Raw genomic sequence first — 27,881 nt, forward strand, 5'->3', positions numbered from 1 at the left:
TTCTTCACCTGAACTATTTCTCTTGTTGTGCTATTGGGTTCTCGTCTGCCATTTTGTGAAGCCTGACAAGTGTAGGCCTACCTCAAGCAATAATGCCAAAGTGCATTTTATTTTCTGGAACATACCAAGAAAGAAAATATAGCAGAATCCAGGAAAACCATTGTAAAATGATACTATCACTGATCAACAACTATCAATAGTGTTACAACTTGATAAAATAATATGCAATGCCGACTTTAATCATTGGCTAATCAAAATATATATATTTAAGATATAGGCGTCCCCCATATAGACCTTTAAATAAAGAAAGGAGAATTTTAAGTGAGAGAAATACAAGACATCTTGTACGTGGTTCTCAATTGAAAGTACTGCTTTATTTATTTATCTGCTTGTTGACTGACTCAGGAGTGCGATTGCAAACTCATCAAGTTCTCCAATCGGTCAGTACTTCTCACTTCTTCTTTCTAAATAAAAATACCTAAAATGTCTATTTGTGCTTTTCCTCCTTGATTTGCAATGATCAATCTCAACTCTTACAAATGTGTATTTCTTGAGGTTCCCAATTAGCTTCTAACAAATTCAACCATAATATTGATATTTTTACATCACATCAGTTCCAAAGTACTTTTTTGTTTAGGAAAATAAGGATTTTAGGACTGTATTAAGTAGGCCTATTCACAATACTTTTTTAGCAGGATTTTATTATACACATTGTGGCTACCGTGGTAGTCGGCGGCTGCGATTCCTGAAACAAACGCTCGAGCACGGTTGCGGTGCAGCGGTTTTATTACTGCAGCTCACAAAAGAAAGGGGAAATCATACAGTAACTCAAGTTTCTTCCACACTGCGGCAAAAAGGGTGAGGGGTCTCCGGGTCGGTGAGGTCGGCGTGGCTACCGCTCCCGGCTTCTCCCGCGACTGTCTCTCACTCGGCTCCCTCCCGGCACGAGCCACATGGCTGAGGGAGCCCCGAATGAGTGGAGAAGCAGGCTATTTAAGGCTAAGCTGCTTCTCCACCGGTTCCTCAGGTGCTCTTCATCTCCTTAATTGGAAACGGCCGGATTGCCACAACATGCAATTCAACTCAGTATATTCAAATTATTGACTAAACAGCACATAAAACACACATTTTTATTTGAGTGCAAATAACATTAAAACAGACATGTTGAAGTCTTCATTAAGAGCAAATAAAGTCAACAAACTGCAAACCCATTCCAACGCACTCCAACACAGTAATAAATAAGTCGGGCACTGACGGCGTCCATCTTTCAGACAGAAAACGTTTAACAGAAGGTTTCTTTTGATTCTTGTGCATCGAAGGGCATTTAGAGCAATCTTGTCAAAATGCAAAATTGTGATACCTACATTTTGGCAGATGTAACCCCCAAAAATACAGAACAGCACTGAGATATACTGCATGACACTTTAAAATATAAAAAAATAATTGTATTTTCTTTTGCAGCAAAATTGGGCCTATTCATAGAGTAAAATTTTGTTTCTTAAAAATGTATCTGGTATCTGGAAACTACCAACTTTCATAGCAATGTCCAGTAATTCTGGGTTGTGATTTTCATGTAATACAAATAATGTGGGCCCATACCCTTCGTTAGCTTAGCTTTAGTTAAAATGTTCATGTTGTTTCAAATGTTCTTGTGTGATTTCTGAGTAAAAAAATCACAAGGATTCAAAGGGATTCATTTTGTTTTCTTTGAAGAGTAACATCTGTAACATTTTTCAATCCATGCTTCAAATATTAAACGTATCCAACATACTTTTGAATGAATTCCATAATCTGCGTAGATGTGGTTTTTAGATTGTCAATTGAAACGCAACATTTGGACAGACGGTGTGGGTGAGGTGGGAGGCAACGGGACGGAAGGCTGCACAGACATCACCAAAGCAAAGGCTGTGAGGGCCGTGCTCCCGTGGAGACCTTTGATCATTATGCAATGACAGTCATCCTTTGGCTTGTCTGCCCTGCGTCTAGCCGGTACACCTCAAGCCTATGGACAAGACAGCGAACTAAAGTGCGTGCAGCCGGTGTTGCGTTGATGAACGTTTTTTCCGCATTTTTCCCGCACTGTAACATATCAAACAGCTCAGCATTTATCTGTAAATAATGAAGCTGTGAAGTGGTGGGACCTCTGTGGGGATGTTGGGATATAATAAAGTACAGAACAAACGCAACCACGCATAAGAAGACACACACACACACACACACACCCACACACACACACACACACACACACACACACACACTGTGATAAACAAAAGTCAACTATTGTAACACACATGCAAACTGCAAGAAAGCAGGTCAAAATGTTCCACTGTTCACAGTGCCTTGTTAAAAAGTACGTGGACCGGCCTCGACCGCACCGAAGCTGCCCAAAACGACCGCCCGATGTGTATGCGTTCACAAAGAGAGAGAGAGAGAGAGAGAGAGAGCATGTGTCCCGAGAGCCGCCGGTGGGGCAGGTGTGAGGCAGGCGACGGGTCACATGGTGATGATCAGAGGGTCCTCTCCTACTCTTACTGCACCGCACATTTCTCCTTCTGCTGCTTGGCGTACTTCCTCCTCCTCTGCTCCAGCCCCCGCTCGAGACGAGCGTCCTCCTCCATGGCCCTGCAGTTGGGGGGGGGGGGGGGTGGGGGGGTGGGGGGGTACTGGTTATTCATTTGGAGCAGTTGAAATGCTTTTTAAAGAAATTATTAAAAAACAATTGCTACAAGTTGTACAGTTTATTCAATTACAAATGCAACTGCATGCTACGCTAGGTGTGTAAGTGTTTGAGAATAGAGAAGTACAGAAGAACATTTACCCGTTATGCAGCAACTTATTTTCTGCACAAATCAAAAGCCCACTTCCCAGCCGTGATGACGGTGATTGCTCATGTAAAAAAAAAAGAACCTTTTAACTACTGCTATGCCCTTAAACCCTGGGAACCCCAGCAGCTGCTCGAGCACATCTACATTGTTTACTGGCTCCACCACGGTGCAACGAGCTCCTCGCTGACATCAGGACGGCTGAAACCCTGCACCTCTTCCTACGCAGACGGACCAAACCAATCCGTTCAACGTGGCCAATACGAATTCTCTTTTGGGCTTATTGGCTTACTTTATTAATTGAATGCATGCAAATGATTCTTGCACCTTTTGGGGTTATATGGTCATCGTTACTGTTGATCCCTTTGGACAAAAGCATCCTCTCAATAAAGTACGAACGACTGAACGTAATGTCCCAGGCACGTAAAGACACCTTGGTTTATTATTTAAGAGAAAGAGAAAGAGAAAGAGAAAGAGAGAGTATCACTGGAAAGATTGATGGAACATTAGAAAAAGTCCCCCAACGAAAAAATGACATTGATTCCGAATGCCGTATTCACAGCCGTTAATTAACAGTCGTTGAAGCCAACCTACAACTTTGAATGTTGAAACAGACAGAGAGCTGTCTGGTTGTAGTGGATCAATCTTTCTTATTGATGGTATTGGTATACATCCTGGGCAACAGAGCGACACCCCAGCGCATTTACTTGATATATTATACATATCGTTAGCCTCATAGCATAATTGCCTAGGTCATATTTTAAGGTTCATCTTGTATTTATCCACGTCAAATAGATGAATGAGGCAGATAGTTTGGAGTATATGTTTGGCTTAGGATATAGCCACTGAGGCACCGTGAATCAGCAGCATAAAGAGAGTAGAGTTAGGTTAGGTTAAGAGAGTAGAGTTAGGTAAGATATCACAATTTGGCCAAAAGATGACTTAGGCAATTATGCTATGAGGCTAATGCTATCATAAATGAATAAACCAAATAAGGAAATACAACATTTGCAGCCCTACTGGGCACATGACACGTTGAGCCGTGTGCAAGGCGAAGTGTGCAGCCTTGAACCTTCAAGCACGGTAAAAAAATAAAAAAGGAGAAAGCAACAGGTTTCAGTGCCTTACCCCCTCTCCTTCTCGTCCATGTTGTGGACCAGCTGGTCCCTGAGGTTGACCAGGGAGACCAGCTCCTGCAGCAGCAGCTGCTCGCGGTGCTTGTGGGCCTGGCTCTTCTGCCCCTCTGGGGAGAAGAACGGACGGGGAGGAGAAACGGGTGAGGGTCGGGGGTCGAGTGCATAGGGTACACAGCGGTTCAGTGAGGTGAAAACCAACCCCGCCACTGCCCGCCAATTACAATTAGGGCATTTAGCGGACGGTTTTATCCAAAGTGACTTACAACGGTTAATACAAACATTGACACACCGACGGTAGAGTCAACCATGCAAGGCGACAGCCAGCTCATCAGGAGGAATTAGGGTTAAGTGTCTTGCTCAGGGACACATCAACACTAGGAGGAGCTGGGGATCGAACTAGCAACCCTGGTCCATCCCCCAAACTGCCTTATCCCATCTTCGTCCCGCCTTACTCCTGACTACTTTAAGGACTGAACTGGTCTGGGGTTCAAACCTATATGTATGATCTTATCTCCTGGCTTCACCTACACATCATTTAGCAATATCATTTGCCCAAACGACTTTGTTTGGCTGATTCTGCGGGATAGCGTTTAGGGGACTTAACACAAGGGCCAATTTAAACAATTGGCCCTTGTGTCATTTGTTTAAATTTCTCCTGCTAATGTTAACAATAGCAGTAGCACTTTCCTAGCAATACCCTGAAGGAGAAATCCGGTGTAAAATGGATCTGGGATATGTTTAGTATGATAACGAGTATGAATGTTCATTTGGGAGCAAAAAAGCGCACATAGACGCATTCTTAAATTGGCTGTTTTTAGCCGTTTCAAGGCGTGTACAGCCTTTATCTGTTAACAGCACGCGAGCTCTGTGTTCGCCAATCTACTTATTGAGTCTTAAAGACAAGATGGCGTCGACGGGTGAACTAGCATTGATGGTATTGTGTGTATAAAATGTCATTTTAATAAACAATCTGTACACTTACAAAGTTATCAATGCCTCGTTTTATGTTAAGACCCTTATTATAGTACCAAAGAAGTGTCTGGCTACTTCTAGCCTGGTAAGTGGTTTAATATAGCAATTAATTTTTTACCATGAGACATGCCCTTATCATTCCAAGTTTATAGCGTTTTGGTAGATTTGGCTAAAAACAGCCAACTTAAGAATGCGTCTATCTGCGCTATTTTGCTCCCAAACGAACATTCAAGCTTCTTACCATACTAAACATATCCCAGATCCATTTTATACCGGATTTCTCCTGTAAAACCGTAGCAGCCTCATTCTTACAATAATTTGTATTTACTCATATTGTTCTATTTTCACTTGTGGGAGGTAGCCGGCATAGGAAGTTGAAGATAGCGTAATCACCTAAAACAGAAAGCACACTTTCCTGCCACTGCCCCCAGTGTGAACTAAAGTTAAGGCGAAACTGCTTTACTGTTTCGCCTTAACTTAAAACAAAGTAACTTAGAAAAATGATGTTATGACCATGTTTTTTCTGCATCATTGTTTTTGTCCCTCCAATTTATTTCATTTTGACTACAATGACTACAGTTGTGCCAATGGGTATGCATTGTGTCTGTATATTGTGTATTATGTATAATGTATATATTTCAATAATAATAAGTAATGTGAAAGAAAATATCAAATGCCTAGCCAGCCAGCCCTACTAAATGTTTTGTTCCTTACACTCAAATCTGTACATTCGTCTTTTCGAGGAAAGGGACAATGGAGAAAAAAACAATGATGGACGTTGACGATGACCTTTAAGCCTCTATAGTTCCTGCAGGATTTAATTTGGGTCTGTCTGTTGTCTCGCTACTAAATGGTACTATTGATCATGTATTGATCTGGCATGCTGCTCAAGCCTTACCTTTATTTCTGTAATGTTAGGTTGCCTTTTGAATATCTAGCCGGGGACAACGGATGTAAAATAGCTAACTGAGTTAGGCTAACTCTGTCTCACTTAGAGTTTGACTGTTGTTAGTGCGCAATGTCCCTGAAATAAACCCCCAAAAAATTAAAAATACCATCGATTGACATCATGTCGGTCAGCTCCTTCTTCAAAAGCTCGAACCTCAGCTCCAAGTCCTGCTCTTCCACACTGTCGGTCAAAGAGGCATTTTAGTTTATGAGGTTTTGTGTCTCTCTGTATGTGTGTGTAATTGTGTGCAGATTTATGGAAGTGTCTGCTTACGAGTGTGTGAGTGTGTGTGTATCTGTGTGTGGGCTCTCTTGTAACTGGGTGGTTTTTATTGTGCGGTGTGTGTGTGTGTGTGTGTGTGTGTGTGTGTGTGTGTGTGTGTGTGTGCGCGTGTGCACGTGTTTCCGTGCAGGCTTGTGTGTGCATGTATGTGTGTTTGCTCACATGCCTGCTTGTGTGTGTGCCTCTGTTTGCATGCTTGTGCGCTTATGTGTGTGTGTGTGTGTGTGTGTGTGTGTGTGTGTGTGTGTGTGTGTGTGTGTGTGTGTGTGTGTGTGTGTGTGTGTGGGGGGGGGCGGGATCTCACAGAAGCTGCAGGTGGTCTTGCCGTCTGATCAGGGCGTTCTTCTTGTTGACCAGCGTGAACCATTCCTGGATCAGCCTCTCCTCCTCCACCTTGTCACTACCTGGGAGAGAGTGGAGACATACGCCTCGTCAGTGTAGGTCCGCTGCTGTGACTCTGTACACACACTCAGTGTGGTGTGCATCATCCATGTTGTGTACATATTGGTGTAAAGTAGTATTATTAGTATTGTTATTGTTGGTAACACTTGCACGCGTGTGTGTTTGCGCGCGTGTGTGTGTGTGTGTGTGTGTGTGTGTGTGTGTGTGTGTGTGTGTGTGTGTGTGTGTGTGTGTGTGTGTGTGTGTGTGTTCCTCTGTCCTGGGCCCCCCACCTGTCTCCATGAGGCCCCTGAGGGCCCGCTCCACCACAGCGGCCCTGGTGTCAACGTGCTTCTGCTCCGACTCCAGGGCCGCCATCTCACTCTGCACATACTGGCTGGGATCCTGGACACACACACAAACAAACACACACACACGCGCACACACACCCACACACAGACAGACACACACAGACACGCGCACGCGTTAGTCGTGAAAATACACTCAAACACACAAACAAACAAACAAACAAACACATACAGACACACACGCCCACATCGTGAACACACACACACACACACATTCAAACAATCAAACAATGTCATTTCAAGGTTTCAAATATTTACAGCTCATATCGCTCTTGCGATTTTGCTTTTCCATTTTAAGGAGCCGCGCTTTTTGCCTGCACGCTCGTACTTGAGGCAAGTGCTGCTGCTGATGCCGAGCCACCAAAATACATGATAGTCATACGTTTGGATAATTAAAAAAGAATAATAAGCATAAATACATGAAACACTGAATAGCTAATTAATGGAGCAATTGCTTGTATGATAGATTATAGCTTAGTTGATCACTATCGCGTGTGTGTGTGTGTGTGTGTGTGTGTGTGTGTGTGTGTGTGTGTGTGTGTGTGTGTGTGTGTGTGTGTGTGTGTGTGTGTGTGTGTGTGTGTGTGTGTGTGTGTGTGTGTAGTATTGTTTATTATGGAAAAGATCCGCTCAACGGGAGCATTTGTGCCAGGCAGACACACGGCAAACTGACAAATTAGAAATAGATTCTTGTGCGGTATCTCCCTGCTTCTGAAGTGCGGTCATTTACAGCCGAAACGCTCATGTCTAATAGAAAGTGAATGGGCGTTTATCGCTCAAAATGCTTTACAGCTTTTGCTGTGAACGCACAGTTAAGGGAACTACAAACGGAAAGCAGAACTCTTCATCTTGCCCCTTGCCTCATGACTCTACCCTCACATGCAGTCCTCCGTGTGTAGAGCTTATGTCACATGATGTCACTGACCTGGCTCTCCTCGGCCTTCCCCTCCTCAGCGGCCTCTCTTCCTTCTGCAGCACACACACACACAAGAAACAGCCAGAGACGTGAAGGACGTATGATTTGCATGGATTACACAGCAAATAAGGCAAACACATAACAGTAACAATGATGAGGTTGTCGTACACACACCACCGCTTAATAAATGTCCATTATAGAAATACATCTTCAGAACAATTTACCCGTTTCCAATTTCCTCTGCGCAGTTTCCCCCTCCTCCTGCCCTCCTGCCACCTATAAAGACAAAAGGCATTGTTTCCACCACAGCAGGAAGAGCAGAAGAAGAGCTTTACATTTACATTCAGGGCATTTGGCAGACACTTTTATCCAAAGTGCATTACAATGTGTACAATTTGTCAGAAGAAAACAAACGATACATCGCTGTTGGTACAGTAAGGATATTCATAGAAAGGGCCAAGCACTAACAATCGCTAGGTCAACCCATGCCCCGTATACAACAAAGATAGCTAGGATCAGATGCAACACAACTAAGTACTATAACTAAGAACGACACACAATAAGTGTGCACATTAAGTGCCAGGGCGTACAACATACAATAAGAAGGAGGGGCTGGCTATGCAGTGTCTAGGTGAACTCTGAACAGGTGAATCCTGAGTCTTTTGCTGAAGCTGGTGAGCTTGACTTCTACGAGTCCGTCCTTCCTACCCCGGGAATCTCCAGCTCCTCCCCCGAACCGCCGCTCTTCCGTAGCGACCGGCGCTTCTTGACCAGGTCCGCGTCTTTCACGCGCGAGAACCCCGTCTTGGACAGGAAGTTAGTCCCTCGCTTGGTCCGGGGCGGCGGCACCAGCTCCCGGCCGGCCTTGCTGCCGTCCACGTTGTCGGGCGTCGTCGCCGTCGCCGTGGACGTCTTGCCGTTGGTCTCTAGGGTGAGGCCCTCCTCCTGGAGCTTCTGGGCGTAGTAGCGGGCGGCGGCCTGCGGGTCGGCACTCTCCCGGCTCTCGCGGTCGGCCGCCACGCCGTAGCTGGACTCGCCGCCGTCCTTCTCGATGTGCAGCACGCTGAGCTCCTGGCCCGTGAAGTGCGTGCGGATCTGGTTCAGGTACGTCATGACGATGAGCCGGTCGGGCACGGCCAGCATGAACATGTCTGAGGGCCCCATGAGCCGCGAGATACCGCACTCGGCGAAGCCGTCGAAAGCCTGAGGAGGGTCAACGGGGGAAGCAATCAAAACAAACACACGGCACACTTAGGCCCGATCCCATTTCTACCCCATACCCCTTCCCCTCACCCCTCCCCCTTGTTTTGAAGGGGTAAGGGGTAGAAATGGGATTGGGCCTTAGTTTAAAGGTGACGTATTATAGCGCCATGCGTGAGTGTGATTAGCCGTGACGAGCCATTTTTGAAAACCGGCCTCTTCTGACATCACAAGTGGGCGTGTCCACCTAAATGTGTGCTGATAGATGAGCAACGTCTACTACAAGGGGTAGGCTGGTAGACCGATCTATCCGTCATACATCTACGTGGACAAGCCTACTTGTGATGTAAGAAGAGGTCGATTTTCAAACAACTGATCACACCCACAGCTGGTGGTATAATGTGTCACCTTTAATGATTCGTGTCGGATGACGTTGCCAGTTGAATTGTGTTCCGTGTCTTGGGAAAAATTTCAGAAAGGAATGAAACGTATTCACCTTTTTATTGTTACTCTGGATGTCATACGGGTCCAGCATCTCGAATTCGCTGTCAAAAAAAGAAAAGGAAAGAATCACATGAAAACAGTTACACAACACACACTCAATACCGCCATTGTTTTCCAGGTGAAGAGTTTCTTACATCTTGTCGGGATGGTAGTGGTGTAGTATGGCGCAGAAGGCCAGACCATTCCTCCAGGAAGTGCTGAAATTTGTTATTTTGACCCCCTTGTGGCCTTTTGTCACTTCCTGGCTCCAATGTAGTAACGACTTACTGGATGTCACAAGATCCGGGCTGGCCACCAGGCTCTAGAAGTACACACACACACACACACACACACACACACACACACACACACACACACACACACACACACACACACACACACACACACACACACACACACACACACACACACACACACACACACACACATAATGTAGATGCATTAGTTATATTTGATACATTCAGCAAGAGGAGAAAACCTAAAGCCTGTCGATTAAATGACAATTCTTGAGCGACCGATTAAAACATAGTAAAACATACTTCAGCATCTGGGGCCTCTGCAGATCCTTTCTGGGGTGTCTTTAGCTCACTGTCCCGGTAAGAACCGCTTAAACGCTTCTTGCCACGAGGAACCGGAACCGGTAGGTCTGAGGGTGTTTCTGTCGTCACACCCCGGCTGGGGAGGGGCAGACAAACATAAGAAAAAGCATTAGTAAATGTTTTTCCAAGCAAAATTGTGCAGGACTTTCCTTAAGATTGCGGAATCGGGGACCGAACATTTAGGTTACATTTGTTGGCGCCTTCCTCCACACTTAAACAGACTACTTACCCTTCTTCCTCTACATCACCGGCAGCTACTGACAGAAGGCAAAAGCCCCCCTCTTCAGCTCCCACCTCCTGACCCGCGGTGAAGTCTGTCGGCTCACTTTCGTTCATCTTCTCTAAATGCTGCCAGTCATCTACAGGAGCTGTGGCAGTCGAAGCCAAGCCCTTCTCAGGTTCAGCCTCCAACCCAATTCCACCTTCAGTCTGATCAGCCACAGCCTCCGTAGCGCTTTCAGCATCTTGTGTCCCCGCAGATTTATCAGTAAAAGTCCAGTCCTCGATGCCCTGCTCCTTAGCATTCGCTCTCAGGACCGCATTTCCAACAGATTCCGGTTGAGGAAGTTCCACCTCGGAGGAAACTTGTACCTTGTTGGCCTCTTGATCCGATTTCAGAGTTGCGTACTCTGACCCAAGGATTGTGACGAAGCCTCCTTCAGACCGAGAGCCTGATTCCAACGACGGTGAGAATTCTGTCGCATCCTGGTGATGGGAAGATGTAACCTCCGGCTTTATACCCCAGCTTTCCGTGTCCGTGGAGAGCACAGATTCCGGAGGAGGTGTACTGTCTGGAAAAGTTGCGCTGAGTCGTTTTTTGGGACGTGGCATAGGAATCGGAGGGGAGATGCTCGCCTGTTCAGCACCGTGCAGCACCGTTTCATCGCCCACCATTTTGTTAGAATTTTCCGTCGAAGAGGGACACGACGAACCCGCTGCTGGTGTGAAGTTTTCCGGGAAGGATCCGCTTAAACGTTTCCTGATCCTGGGTTTTGCCACAGGCAAGCCTGACGGTCTGGTCTCAGAGGCGTCATCCCCACCAACCAGTTTATCTTTGCTCTCAGCCTTCAGGCGACTTCTCCTTGGGCACACAGTGGGCACCGTCAGATGATCGATAGGCGGAAGGGGAGGAAGGCTACGGCTCCGTTTCTTGATTTGAGTCGTTTCCAGCCTTCCCAAACACAGAGGCGTGACTGACCTTCGTCCTCTCTGCCTGCCGGGCTTGGCCGCGTCGTCTCTGGAAGAGCTTCTACTGAGCCGAACTGAAGAACCAGGAGACGTTCCCTCGACGGGTGCGGCATCAGGGAAGGATCCGCTGAGACGTTTCTTCGCCCTGGGCATAGGGATAGGGACGGACACTGGTGTATCCTTCTTGTTGGCCTCCGGTGTTAGAGGGACGGGAGACACTTGTTCGGATTTCAGGGTTTCCTCCTTGTCACATTTTTCCCCCTCATTGACTGTTTTGCTGATAGAGTTGGACGAAGGCACTTTCTTCTTTATTGATCTAGGAGGGGCTATCTTTCTGATGATTGAGAGACACTCTGTCGGCCTGACACCAAAATCAGCAGATGACTCACTTTCTGCTTGCTGGTCAGACTGGCTTGATCCATTTAGAGAAGACTGGCTGGGGGGTTTCTGTTCCGGGGAAACCCATTCTGGATGTTTAACGTTATCAGAAACATCAGTTTCTCCATACTGATCAGTTGGATAATCCTCTTCGGTCACTTGCACCCTTATATAAAGCATGTCAACTAATTCGCCGGATCCATCATCGCTTTCGGCATTGCTTGAAGCATTTTTGGCTCCCACAGAGGCCAGTGGTATAGATGGCGTTACAGATGTTACTGGATCACATCTAGCTTGGACATCAAAGGACGGCTGCACTTCGGTTATCAGAACAGGACAATTTTTACTCAACTTGCCCTTTTTCCTGGATAGCTTCTGTGGGATTTCAGGGAGTGTCGGGGAAAAATCTTTCATTTTCTGCAGCGTTTCGATCGGTGTAGTTTCATCTCTTTTTCTGAGGCGACGTGGAGGGACAAGACCTCCTTGTACTTGCACCGATTCCCGTTTGTCTTTTGGTAACCCCACTCCATCTGCAGCGATACTGCTACCAGCGCTTCCACTACTACAGCTGCTCACCTCTGTCGGCTGTGAGGAAACCACCTGTGTAGATTCTTGAGTTTCAGTTTCTCGTGTATCAGCTTTCTTCTGGACATGTGGTGAAGGTATCCCGGTCTTTCTCTTGGTTCTGCGGGGAGGGACTATTTCAGCAGATGGCTGTGTCGGAACAATCTCTGTCGGAGGGTCAACATCGGCCACGTCGTTCAGTGCGTTTTCAAGGTGGAATGCGTTGCGTTTGGGGACCAGGGGATCGGGCTTGCTCTCTCGCGCCTCTTGCTGGGGGAGAACCTTTGACTGGGGTGGAACTAGAATGGAAGTCATCTCGCTATGTTCTTCATCGTTATTAGTAACCACAGCCTCTATTGCTGTTGAGTCCATGGCGGGGGCAGGTGCTTCCCCTGTGCTTTGCCTTTCAGAGGTCAAGGACAAAGAAGGACAGGCTTCAGATTTCTGGTTTGATTGCTTGTGACAACATCGCGTTAGATGCAAGAAGCATCATATTTTGCATTATCTCACACACACACACACACACAGTTGGAAAACTTGATCAGCACAAGCTGTGAGAACCAAAAACCAACCGAAAAGATGCTGCAGGTACGATTTGAGTAGTTCTATTTGCAACAGAGTTTGAGTGTGAAACAGAGTTTCCCTGAGTTTGAGGGAAAATGTATTTCCCTCAAACTCAAAACAGATATTCTCATTGCATTTCACTCACTAAAAGCTGAAGGATGGATTTGCTATTCCTACATTTCAACAAATAACACAAATAAAATCTCTTAAATCGTACCCACAGTGCCTTACATGTATATTAAATCTAATCAAAACAGAGATTGACACATGCAATTAAGCACCACATCAATACGTGAGCCCAAAGACAAAGACAACCATTTCTTTCAAGACAGCAATCATATCTTCAAATATCAGGAATAAGGTTAAATAACCAGTTCCAAATGATCAACCGATGTTAATAGCAAGAAAACAACAGCAGTCATATATGACAGCAGAACAGCAGGCCAAGCAAGAGCTACGACCAGGGCCGCTGCTGGCCGTTTTGGTGCCCGAAACGGGGGGCGGGGGGTAAAAACATCTAATTTGCCGAAATTGAGATATGCTGTGGTTATACAATGAAGGAAAAACTACGGTGGGCCTCTTCATAACTAATTTATATATTTTTTACAAACCTTAATTTTTGGTGCCCCCCCAGGTCCTAGGTGCCCTACGCACTCTGTGTAGTCTGCGTATAGGGAGCGGCGGGCCTGGTTACGACAGAAGTATCACAATGCACTGACAACTGTTTTCACGCCGTGCAGCAAAAGAGGTCTTGCCCCCTGCCACTCACCCTTTCTCCAGGAGTGCATTTTCAGCCCCTTTTTGTCCTATCTCAGCCTGGCACGTAGTCCCACCTTCAACCAAGGATTGATCCAACCTCTGCTTTGGGACCAATCGATCCTTGCTGCCCAATGGATCAAAGGAGACCTGCTCTTTCTCTGCTCCCTCAAGCTGTGCCTTTGATATTTCATCGATATCTGCCTCGGTCAATGGTGGCCATTTCTTCATGGCGGTCGAGCCAACCACTTCTGGTGACCCGTCGCTGCCCTCTGAGGACACCGATGCTGACCGATCCTCCCCTGCGAGATCCCACATGTAGGGCTCCGCACTCATCGGGGGTTCTATGCCTGGTTTGCTTTCACTTTCACTTTCACTCAGGCCCTCGTGATTGGCTGTCTCTATTAAAGCAATGTTGTCTGGGGAAAGGGGAGGAAACCCGCCGAACGGGATGGTCCAATCGTTGGACTCGGGAGCCAGTGAGGACGAGACACTCTTTGGTCGGACAGCTTCAGCTGCACCAGAACCAGATGGCCCCAAAATGGACGCTACGGTCTCATAACTGTGTGGAAGGGATACTTTTTTTTAGAGACAAAGCCATGGCTGGGGCAAAAGTTAACGAAAACTAAAACAATATTTTACATAGAAACATATATATATATATATTCCTCTTGCCTCCTTCAAGGCCATTCATTCCACTCCAATAATAAATCAATGTGTATTAGAGTGTTTACACTGTTGACTTTTAAAATAATAAAAATAGAACAAAAACGGTTTATATTTTGATTATATCTCTCTTAAAAGGTCATTCAATGCACACACTAAACCATGCACGATATATGCTTCAAACCAAGGTTTAACTTACCCTCTGTTGAAAACCCCCACAATTGTATTGACTAGTCCTGAATTTTCTTTCCCTTTTACTAACAAGGATGACTCAATTTCCTGAGCTGTCACTGTGCCTTCTGCTTCCAATACTTCCCAACCTAAGACTAAATCCGGTTCCGGTGGATCCAAATGCACCTTGGCAGTGTCCACCTCCTCTGCTTTAGGCTTCTTTATTAGCGGGTTTCTAAGGACCCAGACACAATGTTTTAAGCAAGTTTCTTGCCAGAACAAAAAAAATGCAGTAGTAAGTATATACTATATAAATGAGCTGTGTTCAGTTATTCAAGTGACTAGCTACTGCAGATCTACTAAGACAATTGCAGCAAACTACGCAAGAGCACTCCACCAAACCATGCAAGAGCTCTGGACTCATCCACTTACCCAGTGACCACAAAGGCTTGTTTTGAACTTTCTTTAGATTTTACTTCTGATCAAATACGGAAGAAACAACAAAACAACAAATCAATCAATTCAGATGCAAAAAGAACCGCACAAAGTGAATCATAATACACAACATATTGAAGAAGAAAGTACTAATTCCTAACTTTTAATATGGATTGGCCTCGTTCATTTCTCATTCCGCTTAATTAATTCCTAACAGTTGAGATGGTTTTTCCCTTCATCATGTCCTCAGCCCGCTCTCTGCCTGACCCGTCTCCAACCCCAACTGTACGTTTATCAAACAGTTACTTTGGTGTATGTCTTAGTCCTCCGGTCGGTCTGTGGACCAGTTGGACCAGTTGGTCCACAGACCAACTGGTCCAACTGGTGTGCCAATCTCACCAAGGAGAGAGGAGAAACCTTAGAGAGCCCACAAATAAAGGATTAAACATTAAGTCTTGAATCCCTGGACTTTTTGGAGCCGAGGACTCAGAAACGACACGTTGATTTGAATCTTCCACATCACTACATACCGTACACTAAAAATATCTCACCATTTCCCTGTTCCACAGCTGGGACGTTCATAGGTGGAGAGGTGAAGCCAATGCTGCTTGCTTCTATAGGAGAAGACTGACCAGGGTCTGCATGTTGCGGTTCTTGTGGTTTAGAGTCATCGGTTATCGGTATAGAACCGACAACTGCCTGACTCTCTGTCGGGGTCTGGGGCAGAATGGAGGGGAACCCAGGAGTCTGAGCCACAGATGGACACGATGGAGCCATTAATGCCAGATGTTTCATATTCCCTTTGTCTACTGCGGTCCACTCAGCAATAGACATCTTCTTCTTTGGCAGATTCCTGGTGAGGGTCTTTGTGTCATGTGTCCGGTCCTCCTTTTTGTCAATAGCTGAGGAGGTTATCATTCTTGCTGATGGAAAACCTGGAATTGTTGAACAGCATGGTGCGGATGCGTACAAACTGACCATGTCCGGGGCTCTGTTTACAACAGGAGCAGATGGTAAACCAGGCACCCGAGTGGCCTTAGGGCAGGATGTCAGCAATGTCATCATACTTGATGTGACGTTGGAACTATATGGGGGGGGCATGATCATGTCCAATGGTTTGCTGTCAGACCTCATCCATAGGAGTATGGGGTCCATTAACCAACCTGTGCATTTGACTGGAGTCACAGATGGGAATCCTGCGATAGCTGAAGCTTTAGGGCAGTGAGGCATGAGGCTGCCATCATGGGGCTCCTTCTTGGATCTAGGCGCAGAAGGGAACCCAGGAATTGTTGACGCCTGAGGACATATTGGAGCCAGGGCTAGCATTGCTTTCAGAGTTTCTCTGTCTTTGATGGGACCTTCTGCTGTGAAAATGCTGGCTCTCTGAAGGTTGCCTGACAAACTCTTTGGCTCGATCGACTTGTCTTCAGCAGAAATCCATTGTAGTTCTGTTGTTCCGTGAAGCGTTGCACCACCAGGGAAAATGCACTCTTTAGGACAAACCGGTCGTAGTTTTGACATACTGCACTGAGGGGCTGACGGGAACCCTGGTAGCATTGGTGCTCTTGAGCAAGAGGGAACCAAGGCCGACATATTGTTTGATTCGCCTGCGCCAATGGTAGATTTTACAATCATAAACTGTTTAATTTTCAGCGGTCGCTTTATTAAAGAACAAGGTTCAGCAACCCATTCTAATCCAATGACTCCTTCAACTGATGGGAATCCACATATATTGGAATACTGAGGGCACAGTGGGAGGAGATTGACTATATTCGGCTCATGATGTAATATGTTGGGATTTGGAATCGATGGGAACCCAGGCAGAATGGCAGCATCAGGGCAGGAGGGCACAATAAACAACATATTATTCTCGTCTTCTGAGTTAACTTGGGATCCATTTAACATTACATTCTCCTTCAACACTGATCCCTTCAGTAATATCTCCCTTGGCTCTTGCACCCAAGTGGCATCGGCCCCCCTCTTAATCGAAGGCATTCCTTGAATACTGGAAGCATTTGGGTATGACGGGAGCTGGTTGATGTTATGCAGACCATAATTATCTATGTGTGGATTTGGAACTGATGGAAATCCTGGATTCTGTGCCTCCTTTGGACAGGAAGGTACCAGGAAAACCATTGCCTTCAAGGTGTCCCAATCCTTTTCATTGCGGTCTGTTAACAAGAGCTCCTTATCCCGGGGTGTTCTGCTCCACAATGGCTCGTTGCTTATCACCCACTCTTGACATTGTGTATATTGAGAGGAGAGGAATCCTGGTATTTGTGAGACCCTTGGACAATAAGTGGAGAGACACACCATATTTGGCACCTTTCCAAAGTCAAGCTTTTTGGGTAGCAGCACAGAGGGGAACCCAGGAGTGTGTGACTCCTTAGGACAACTTGGTACAAGGGACAACATTCCAGTCAGTTCTTTCGTCATTTCATATTTGTGCGGTACAAATAAAGCTGTCTCCCTGAATTGCTTCTCAAACAACGGCTGACAATTTGATGGCCAGTTTTTGCATTCAGCTGTCCGGATTGATGGAAACCCAGTAATATTAGAGACTACAGGACATGCTGGAAAAAGGTTGAATACATTAGGTGGATGATGGATCACTAATGGCTTGGAGGGAAAGCCAGGGATTGAAGCTTCTTTGGGACAGGTTGGACTCAGAGCTAACATTGGTTTCATTGTGTCTGTGTTTAATGTATCTTTGATGACCATTGCAGTGGTTTCTTTCTGTTTTTCGAAGAGAGGTGGGCTATCTGTTAGCCATGTTTTGTTCGATGACTCTTGTGATGATGGAACACCTTGGATACAGGAGACTTTTGGGCAAGAAGGTAACAGGCTAACCATATCTTCTCTATAAATAACTGTTAAATGTGGGTTAGGTACTGACGGAAATCCAGCTATCTTAGATTGCCTCGGGCATGTTGGTACCAAATGCATCATTTTCATTTGATCTCTTTCTTCTTGGGAAATGTCCGTCAGAACATAGCTTAAATGTATATTTTTCTTCTCAAATAGTGTGTCTGGAATAAGAGCCCACGAGGCATCATCACACTGAGAGATGGATGATAAACCAGGTATACTAGATATATTTGGGAAAGTGGGCAAGATATCAACCATGTTCAATCTGTCACTGATTACACAAGGGCAAGGTTGCAGGACAATGTCCTTGCAAACATTTGGGGGATCGGTCCTTTCGTCGCAGGACTGCTGGATGTCACCCATGTCTTCATTTAATTCAGCCACCGTAACACTGTCTGTCTTGTTTTCAAGTGAAGGTAATCCGTGAGTATCAGCCACTGTGTTTTGATCAAAATGATATGGAGTGCTTGGTCCTTCTGTCTTTCCTTCATCCAATTCTGCTCTTTTCGAAGGGAATCCGTGGAGTTTTGCAGCCATGGGACATGAAGGCCCCATATTAACCATATCTCTCATCCCCATGCTCTCCTCTTCGTGTTCTCCAGTATATAGCTGCACAGCGGTCTTGGGGAGCTTCTCCCATAGTATGCTCCGGTCGGTAGGCCCTGTTTCGGGGTGGATGTTGATGGCTGGGAACCCCAGTGCAACGGCAGCAGGGGGACACGACGGGAGCAGTGAAACCATGTTTTGATTTCTATGGAGAGGGCAAAGTCATAATCAGGTGCGACTTCAAAGTTACCAAATAAATCACAACTGCAGTGCCGTGCATTGCATGTAATTAATTAATCAGAAGGAATAAACACTTAATTGTCCCATGGTAATCATCATCACTTCAACAGGCTTTACTGTTATAGATACGAATAGAAATAGAAGATTCTAGATATTTGATATTGAATAAAAAATGTATGTAAACGCTCATTCTTTACAGAATAATTAATTATGTAAACAATTAAGATTATTATTGATCTCTATAATAATCCATAGCATAACCAAGACCCCAAACTGTGCATCATTCTGTGTCAACACAAATGGCTTGACACTTTAGTATTCAAATATAAAATAGCATCATTATGAAACAAATGTAAATCCATCTCATGAGCATTCGTTGCAATTCCATGCCATGCAAATAAACACCAACCAAACCACAAGACCACAGTGACACAGTGTCAAATGCTACACTCTCTACACTCTCAGGCACGTAGTAAGGATTGAGGGGGCCCGAGTGCCCAGGGTCATTGGACACTGACATCCCTTGGCACTCTCCTTGGAACTCTGCTCTCTGGAAAGAGAGAGTCACACACACACACACACACACACACACACACACACACACACACACACACACACACACACACACACACACACACACACACACACACATCTAATAATATGGTGGCCCTTAAAATAATTTTGAAAGGGGAAATGATTCAAGAAATGAACCCCGAAAGAACAAATAACAAACAACAGCAACGAAAACGTAACCTAAACCACAAATTAGTCAGCCAGATGTTGATGAAATGATGCAAAGGCGTTAGAGACGACAAAACCGTCCAGCAATCAAACCTTTGCCACCCACCTCTCTCTCACACTCAAGACTAAGGCCAAATCAGGAGCCGAGTGCCACATTCTGCAGTGTAAGTGTCTGGAAATAGAATTTGAAACACAGGTCGTTCAGTCACTAATTCGCTGATGGGTAAGCACACAATTGTCTGTAAAGGTTCAGTCATGAAAGCATGATCTTCTTTACCTGTTTGCCTCACTCAATTCAACTCGAGTTCCTACGTCTTCAGTCTCATTTTGCGTCCAAAATCCCTTTTCCATTTTATGACTACCAGATGCCGAGCCACTTTGGAACTCCACTTCTTTTTCATTAAATGAATATTGGATTGCGTCAGATTGAAGCAACATGTCCTCTTTGGTTCCATTCAAGTATTTGTCTCCTGAATGTTCTGAATGTGCTGGCGTAAGGTCAGTGACAACGGACCCTTTAGAACAGAAAGATGCCTCGCCGCTCATCCTCTGCCCAGTAACCTCGTCTCCATCTTGGTTCGGGGATATGGATCGTTCAACAAACAATAGTTCCGCAGACGGAAAGCCTGGGCTGAGGGCACATCGAGCACATAGTGGCAAAATACGTAGCATCCTTTCCCTGTCACTCGATGGCAACTCCTTCATGGTCCAACTGAGCTGAAGTCCCTGACTCATACCTAACCCTTTCTGCCAAATAGTATTTCTGTGTACTCGCCAGTCATCTTGGTTAGCTGTGTGGTTTATGGCAGGTAGACCTGGAATCTCTGAGCGCTTTGGAAAAGTAGGCTCATTGTTCACAGATGTGTGTTTACTTTGAGGAAACTTGGAAGGAAATCCAGGGATAGAAGATGTCTTGGCACAGGGCGGTAACATTGACACCATTATTTTAACCATGTATTTTTCACTCTGAGATATCCTTTCACCATAGACTACTTTCTTACTTTTTCTGTTCCCTGCTGGTCTTTCCCAAATCAATCCTTTATCCTCATTCCAAATATCTTCATCTAGATCCGAGGGATATCTGGTAGGTATTCCGGAACATCTAGAATGCTTTGGACAAATGTGCTGAAGATGTAGCATACTTGGTAAATCTGCTAAAACACTGCTTGAGTTAGATGGGAAGCCTGGCAAATGAGCCTCTCTTGGGCATGATGCTAACATAGATACCATGTTTGTGACCATGTCAGAATCAAGTGAATACATCTTCTCAAAATGGAGCACTGATCTCAGTTTAGGACTTAAATGTGACTGTTTATCGATGGACCAATAAGCTGCTATACTATGGTTTAAAGATGGCATTCCAGAAACTCTAGACATTTTTGCACAAGTAGGTTCCATATTTTGCATATTAAGATTGCGAGCTGATGTCTGCCTCCACACAGAGGCAAAACCAGGAACACTTGTAATCTCAGGACAAGAAGGCAGTGTCGCAGCCATACTTTCCGTGGATTTTGCATCTCTTAGATCACACCTTAGAATTTCAGTGCATCGTTTCTGTGCTGGTCTGTTTTTTATTATCTGTTTATTTTGAGAACACCAGCCTTTGCTTTCAGAATGATTGCAACTCCCTGATGGTAAGCCACAAACATGGGTCTGTCGAGGGCATGTATCTACAAGATTCAGCATACTATGTGTCGATTTCCGGGGTGCTGAGGGAACACCGGATATTAGAGACTTCGAAGGACAGGATGGCAACATAATTACGGAACTACACCATTTTCCCTTATCAGGGCAATGGAAATGCCTTATGAGGCCACCTTTGATCAACAATTCACATTTCCTTAAGGGCTGCCCTAATACCAGCTGTTTACAAGTTTCCACATCCTTACCATATGAGCTATATGGTTCTTTAGAAGGAAAACCAGGGACCCTTGACTTTCTGGGGCAAGTGGACCGCATGCTAACAATAGAGATCTCTTGCCTTGGTGTGGATGGAAAACCGTGTATTCTGGCCTTTTGTGGACAAGAGGGCATCATATCTACCATGGCTTTCATCGTACTGTGATTACTGCATATAATCTCTTGGCAACGACCCATGAGTGTACCTTCTTTAGCCAATGGCTTACGCCACAAGGAATTACCAAAGTCCCAAACGTTCTCTCCACTCTTAATACACGTTATAGACGCTAAACCTAAAACTTTGACCACCTTTGGACAAGTAGGCAGAAGGTTTACCATACTGGGTGCCTTCCTAGGGGCAAAGGGGAAACCATTGATGGTTTTTCGGCTTGGACAAGATGGTAACATATTTTCGTTGTTAAGAAAATCGGTACTAATTTTGGATATTTCATCCACAACATGACAACGTTCATTGCTCGACGGCCTGCATAATACATTGGTTTTCAGAACCAACCAGGTAGTACTGCTGTCTGAATTCAGTGGTTTCCTGGTGCTGACACCTGCAATCCTGCTTGCCATCGGACATGTAAAAAAATTACTGACAATACTGGGTGCTATTCTTTTGGGGGCTAAGGGAAAACCAGGGAGACTGGACTTCACAGGACATGAAGGCCGAATGGCAACCATCTTAGAATGAACACTGGCCACATTATGATTGAGATCAATATGCGAAAAAAGCCCTTCTCTGTTCTTAAATGTTCCGTACCAAAGCAAGGGTGTATCCTTATGCCAGTACTTATCTGCACCTTTGATACATATTTGAGAGGGCATGCCCAAAGCTCTGGCAACTTTTGGACATGTGGGCAGAAGTTTTGCAAAGCTTGCCTCTTGTCTTGGTGAGGAGGGAAACCCGGGGATGAGTGCCGTCCTGGGACAGGCTGGTAACATGAGTACCATGTCCTTTAAATTCTCTGTATATGTGTCTGGCCTGCTAGACATGTGGACAGTGAACTGCTCCTTTATCTGTACTTTTTTGCTCCAAAGAACACTTCTATCCATGATGCTTTCCTTATAGCAAGAATCCAACGGAGTGGAGGCTAAACCTGGAACACTTGTAACTCTGGGGCATGAGGGAAGGATATTGACCATATTTGGCTCATGCTTCGGAACAGTTGGAAATCCGGGAATACCGGGCGATTTGGGACAGGATGATATCATGCTTACCATATTATCATCACAGAGTAAATGCTTATAATTTGAATGTGCACACGACACCATTCTCTTGCTGGGTAACTTTTCCAGTGGTGATATCCCATTTGTTGGCCAATCTACAACCAGATGCCGTTCTAAAGATGAAATCCCAGGAATGACAGAGCGCTGTGGGCATGATGGCAATAGATCTACAACACAGGGCTCTCTCACTCTGTCATGCTTTTGCTTTGAGGTCACCGAGAACCCTAGTGAAGCATCTTCCCTTGGAGCAGAAGGCATTACTTCAGTAAATGTATCGCCGCACTTGTTTTCCAAAACAATATTAGGGTTGGCCTGCTTGCCCCGCACGTCTAGCCTGACATCATGTGGCTTTGTGTCCATAAACAAATGGATTCTTTCTGTTCCCTCTTTAAAATACTTTTGGGTCAGAACAGGCATGTTTACGATTCTTGTGCTGCAGGATGCCAGGTGAGCATCAGCTTCTTCTTCGTGTGTCGGTGCTCCAACATCAGACGCTTTCTTCAGAGTGGCTGGGGCAGCCATGGCTGCGATATCTTTTGCGTTCTTGTTCTTTTTCTTTGTTCGCGGTTTTCCTTTTTGAGCAGCGCCTGGGATTTCCGGGCACTGTGTTTGAGGATCATTTGACAATGTTTCCGTCACCACATTGTATTTACTTGCTTCTAGTGTTTTGCTCATTGCTGTTGAAGTGGAATCAGAGCTGAGCTCTTTTGGGAAAGACAGTAATGAGGCAGCTGTTCTCTTCTCTCTAAAGAGACAAGGGCACATCAGAGACGAGAGACGATTTAATGACCCTATCAATTGTCAAATACGATGGCAAAAATTAACACTCGACTAACACTTGACTAATTTGTATGTATAACTACGTTAATATAAATTCAAGTACTAGACGCTAAAACAAACTATCAATCATCTTTCCAAACTACGCCAGGAAGAGTTATCGCCATGCTACACTTACCCTAAATCCATAGTTACAGTGTAATCTCCCATGGGATCCACAAGAACATCTGGCGTCTGCTCTACTGCTATCTTTTGCTTCTGCTTTGGGAGGGTCTCAAAAGGTTGACCTATCGGCAGCAACGTGGTTTGGACCGGTAAGCCAAGTGGCTTGGTGTTGGCGGCCGATTTGGGCTTAACCGGTTTGGATTTGGCATTCAGGCTCCCTAACTGAATGGTCATCTTGGTCATGTGACTCTTATTCCTGTCTGAGGACTCCCCGACCGATGGAACGGGTGAGGGCTCAGGACCGGCCGGCCCTGGCGTGAGCGGAGCGGTAAGGAAAGGGCCGGGCTCTTGGGCTTTCAGGCCAGCCTCCGTCGCCGGGTTCAGTTCAGTTTGGACCCGCTCGGCTTTAGGCATCTCAACATACTGGAGCCCGGAGGCGGAGCAGGGGTTAGAGGGCAGCAGAAAGAGCAAGCTCTCGGGTCTGAAGGACAAACAGATGGGGTCAGAGGTCAAAGGTCAAAGGTCAACAGAACGATTGCACCTCTAAAAGCAACGATGCCCGAGCGTGGCTGATAATTCAATGACGACAGATTTCAATGACGACAGATTTCTGAGGAAATAAGGCGTTCCCCCTTTTCTTAGAAAAACAATGCTATTGAGCAAATGTTATTTCAAGATATGGGTCATAAGTTACCAATTACAGCACACAAGACAACTTCTTCTTCTTCATACATTTCTAACACATGGATCTTCCGGTTTCATTGAAAATGAAAATTGACTTTGCCACGATGACACATAAACAGCATAGACGAAAAGGAAGCACAATAAGCCAAGGGCACAGCAAGAAGGAAAACGTTGAAAAAAAATGCACTCGTCAAGTCATTCCTTCCACGGAATAAAAATATTTATTTTGTTGCATCAAGTCAGCCCATCTCCCACACAATACATTGCACATGCTTAAGTTTAAACATGCTGTAGTCCAGTTAATGGTAACACTTTATAACAATGTATAACGTAATATATATAAGCCTAAAGTTAATGATGAAATAATCCTGAACAAAACATTGATATACATTTGTAGATGACTTATAAATACTAGGTTAAAGGGTCCCTATTTGGTTGTGATGTTGATCAGCCCTTACCAGACATGTCAAAATCGGATCTTTTGTGACATCACAAGTGGGAAAGTCCACCCAGATGTATGAAGGATAGTTCAGACTACCAGTTGGTAAAGTCCACTGGATAGGCTGGTGGCCTAAGTCCTTCTTAATCATCTACAAGTGTATATTCATGTTGAATTAAACATTACTTCTTCCTAACTAATGGCTTATACAGTAAATGACTGAATGTCATTCTAAAGTGTCCCCCAGTTAATAAACCCAATGGGGATGAATTGGTTAATCCCAGCACGACTGGCCCTTGCACCAAACCAAAATGCTGTCGAGGACCACGATTCAGCCTGGGTACGTTCACTTACCCCGCTGACCTCCTGACCGCCTCCACTCCTAAGGGGGCTCCTCGTTTCCTCTCCTGGCTCCTGGACGGGTCCAGCTTCTGGCTGGAGACACGGTTCACCCCTGTAACAAACACACCCACCTGGCATTAGAAGCTAGCAATGTAGCGTATGTTTACTAAAGATACGCATACCCTGGCAATGTTCTCCCTCTTTATCCATTTTTTATTTTACATTTATTTATGATATTCTTAATTTCTGTTAAAAGGTACATTGTATTTAAAAATCTTTTTCTTTTTTTTATATTCTATTTTTATTCTGTTGTATGTATTCTTTTTTTAAGCACAGAAAATACAGAGTATGTCACGTACACATTTCACTGCATATCCTGAATGAGTATGTGACAAATAAAAACCTAAGAATCTTTGAATCAACGACGAAACAGGAAAATCGTGGTTCTCACCTGTAGGCACCGAAGACCCGTTGTCCTCTTCCAGCAGTGTGCATAGTTGCCTCTTGTATTCTGAAAAATAAGGCAGGGGAAGGAAAACAAGACCAAAATGAGATGACTTGGTAACCCAGCGTAGAGAGCGTGCATGTCTCTTAAAGTGCTCTTAATGGCCTTTTGAGAGTCGACTGTTAAGCTAACTAGTTAACGGTAATGCTAGCTGAATTAACCAGCAGGTTGAGCCTTGTCTTAATCTACGACGCCTCATGTCTTCCCAGTAGGTTACCAGATTCTCTCATTCATTTAACTCATTCGCTGTCTAACCAGGAGGTCACTAGGTGGACTCTGGGTCTTCTTCAGTACCTGGATCCTGGTTATTTGGGGAAACTAGGGAGGCTGGTGCTGGAAGAGGAAGCTGGGGGGCGTTTTGGGCAGCGGGAGGCTGACTTTGGGGGCCCGGGGCCAGAGTTTCAGGGGTCTCTGCTGCGGGATCGTCGGTGGACCTCCATGATGGGGCGTATCCCGGCCCCCCTGGGTGGGTCTTGTCTGGGGGAAGCAGGTCTGCCAGGAGGGCAGAGGTAGCAGGGAGCATGATGAGGATAGAGTCGAATGCAAGCAGGAAGTACAAACAGAAAAGGGGAAAAGACAGGTGACAGAGTAAAGGGAAAACGCGGAAGAGGAATCCACCTGCTGAAACATGTAGTGCCTGCAGTAACTATGAAGAGCAGTGTTCCCGGCAGACGCAGGGAGAACACAGCACACAATGTCCCCACTGGTGTGCACACATGAGATGAACCCATTCGGAGAGAGTGAAACAAACAAGCTGTCCCAATACACTGAATCTGATTGGATGTATTAATCTCTCTCTCTTCTTAAATCTCTCTCTCTCTCTCTCTTCTTAAATCTCTCTCTCTCTCTCTCTTCTTAAATATCTCTCTCTCTCTCTCTCTCTCTCTCTCTCTCTCTCTCTCTCTCTCTCTCTCTCTCTCTCTCTCTCTCTCTCCCTCTCTCTCTCTCTCTCTCTCCCTCCCCCCCCCCCCCATCCCTCCCTCCCTTGTCTCTATATTACACAGGTAAGCTCAGATGCAGAGCATTAACAGAACAAACACAACCGCTCAACAGCTTCCAATAACCGGTCGGACGGGTACGCCGTACCCTTCACCGGGGGGGGGGGGGGGGGGATGCGGCGGCAAGGGGGGGGGGGGGGGGGGGGGGGGCTGACGTGTGCGAGTCCCCTCCCGCCCGTCAGCTGTACCTGGCTGGGAGACGGCAGCAGGAGGAGGAGGAGGAGGAGGAGCTGAGATCACAAGGGCAGGGCGAGACCAGCAGGCGGAGGAGGAGGAGACGGGGGAGACGGGGGAGACGGGGGAGACGGGGGAGACGGGGGAGAAGGGGGAGACGGGGGCGAGGTCCAAGGCGGGGGGGGCGGAGGGGAGCACGAGGGCGCGGGGCGGCGGGGGGTCCCGGGACGGAGAGAGGTCCGGCTGAGCGGGGGCGGCGATCAGGGCGGGGGTCTCTGGAGTCGGGGCGGGGGGGGAGACGGGATGGACGGGGGAGACGGGGGAGACGGGGGAGGCGGGTGCGGGAGAGGGGGAGGGGAGCTGGCCGGGGGAGGCGGGGCCGGGGGGAGGACTGGGGGTCTCGGGGGGGGAGGCTAGCTTGAGGAGGGAGCCTTTAGCGGCCTTGGCTCGGGCCTTCTTGCTCTTGGGCCGGCCGGGTTGGAGAGCCTTGGGGGAGAGGCTGGCTGGAGCCACGTGGGCCTGGGGCTTAGGGGACCTCCACTCAGTCTGCCATGAGGCTGGGGGTCCCAATGAGGGGGGGGGGGGGGCAGGAGGAGAGGAGAGGAGAGGAGAGGAGAGGAGAGGAGAGGAGAGGAGAGGAGGGGAGAGGAGAGGAGAGGAGAGGAGAGGAGAGGAGAGGAGGGGAGAGGAGAGGAGAGGAGAGGAGGGGAGGGGAGAGGAGAGGAGAGGAGAGGAGAGGAGAGGAGAGGAGAGGAGAGGAGGGGAGAGGAGAGGAGAGGAGAGGAGGGGAGGGGAGAGGAGAGGAGGGGAGAGGAGAGGAGAGGAGAGGAGAGGAGGGGAGGGGAGAGGGAGAACCAACACAAACACAACAGATCAGAAATAAGATTGTGAACAGGAAAACGAAATGAAAACATCTGATGTGGATCAGAAGAGAGGGTCTATGATTAGAATGGTATTGTGTTGTTATTATGAAGGAGCTGTCTCATATGCATGAACAGTTAAAGCGGGCCGCACACTTCAAGAGAATAGGGCTTGTACACCAGAGTGCATCATGGGAAATTGGGTTGTAGTCATTACAATTCCAAAATCAACAGAAATATAACCTAACCTAAGCCAATCCAAACGTCACGGATGAGAAACGCTGTGGTAGTTTCAAACACAACAATGTCTTCCCCTGATTGACAAATACTTTCACAATCAATTACTAAACCACGATCAAAACACTGTTAACATCAATAACAATGCAATGCTCCTAGACTTTCGAAATGCAAGCGTTGCATCGTTGTGAGGCGACATCACGATGTCCAAGTCCTATACTGCCAAGAAAAAACTCGTTTTTGACTCAATGCGGTTTCTGATCGCTCCCCGAACGTTCGGTTAAGACCAGCTGATCGGAAAATCAGAAAATACTTGATGCAT

The 27,881-nt window shown here is 46.2% G+C and overlaps 1 protein-coding gene across 7 annotated transcripts in view; it reads right to left on the minus strand.

The window, feature by feature from the left end:
* Window positions 1-246: 246 nt before the first annotated feature.
* Window positions 247-27,881, minus strand: part of ehbp1l1a (EH domain binding protein 1-like 1a) — a 40,224-nt gene continuing 12,589 nt past the window's right edge. The window contains exons 1-22 of one of the 7 annotated variants that reach the window (XM_056575679.1): window positions 25,585-25,983; window positions 25,237-25,296; window positions 24,798-24,897; window positions 23,334-23,801; window positions 19,524-23,123; window positions 19,353-19,418; window positions 15,403-18,470; window positions 14,849-14,894; window positions 14,445-14,651; window positions 13,593-14,141; window positions 10,359-12,662; window positions 10,070-10,205; window positions 9,665-9,831; window positions 9,523-9,571; window positions 8,535-9,029; window positions 8,051-8,102; window positions 7,836-7,879; window positions 6,836-6,947; window positions 6,466-6,565; window positions 5,986-6,059; window positions 3,951-4,065; window positions 247-2,622 (exon numbers count right to left, since the gene is read on the minus strand). In XM_056575679.1, the coding sequence (XP_056431654.1) occupies window positions 2,529-2,622; window positions 3,951-4,065; window positions 5,986-6,059; window positions 6,466-6,565; window positions 6,836-6,947; window positions 7,836-7,879; window positions 8,051-8,102; window positions 8,535-9,029; window positions 9,523-9,571; window positions 9,665-9,831; window positions 10,070-10,205; window positions 10,359-12,662; window positions 13,593-14,141; window positions 14,445-14,651; window positions 14,849-14,894; window positions 15,403-18,470; window positions 19,353-19,418; window positions 19,524-23,123; window positions 23,334-23,801; window positions 24,798-24,897; window positions 25,237-25,296; window positions 25,585-25,813 (12,135 nt within the window). In that variant the 5' untranslated portion in view covers window positions 25,814-25,983 and the 3' untranslated portion in view covers window positions 247-2,528. The other 6 variants (XM_056575678.1, XM_056575680.1, XM_056575681.1 and 3 more) reach the window with 6 other exon arrangements.

This window comes from Gadus chalcogrammus, chromosome 17, assembly GCF_026213295.1.
Source record: "Gadus chalcogrammus isolate NIFS_2021 chromosome 17, NIFS_Gcha_1.0, whole genome shotgun sequence".
NCBI lineage: Eukaryota > Metazoa > Chordata > Actinopteri > Gadiformes > Gadidae > Gadus > Gadus chalcogrammus.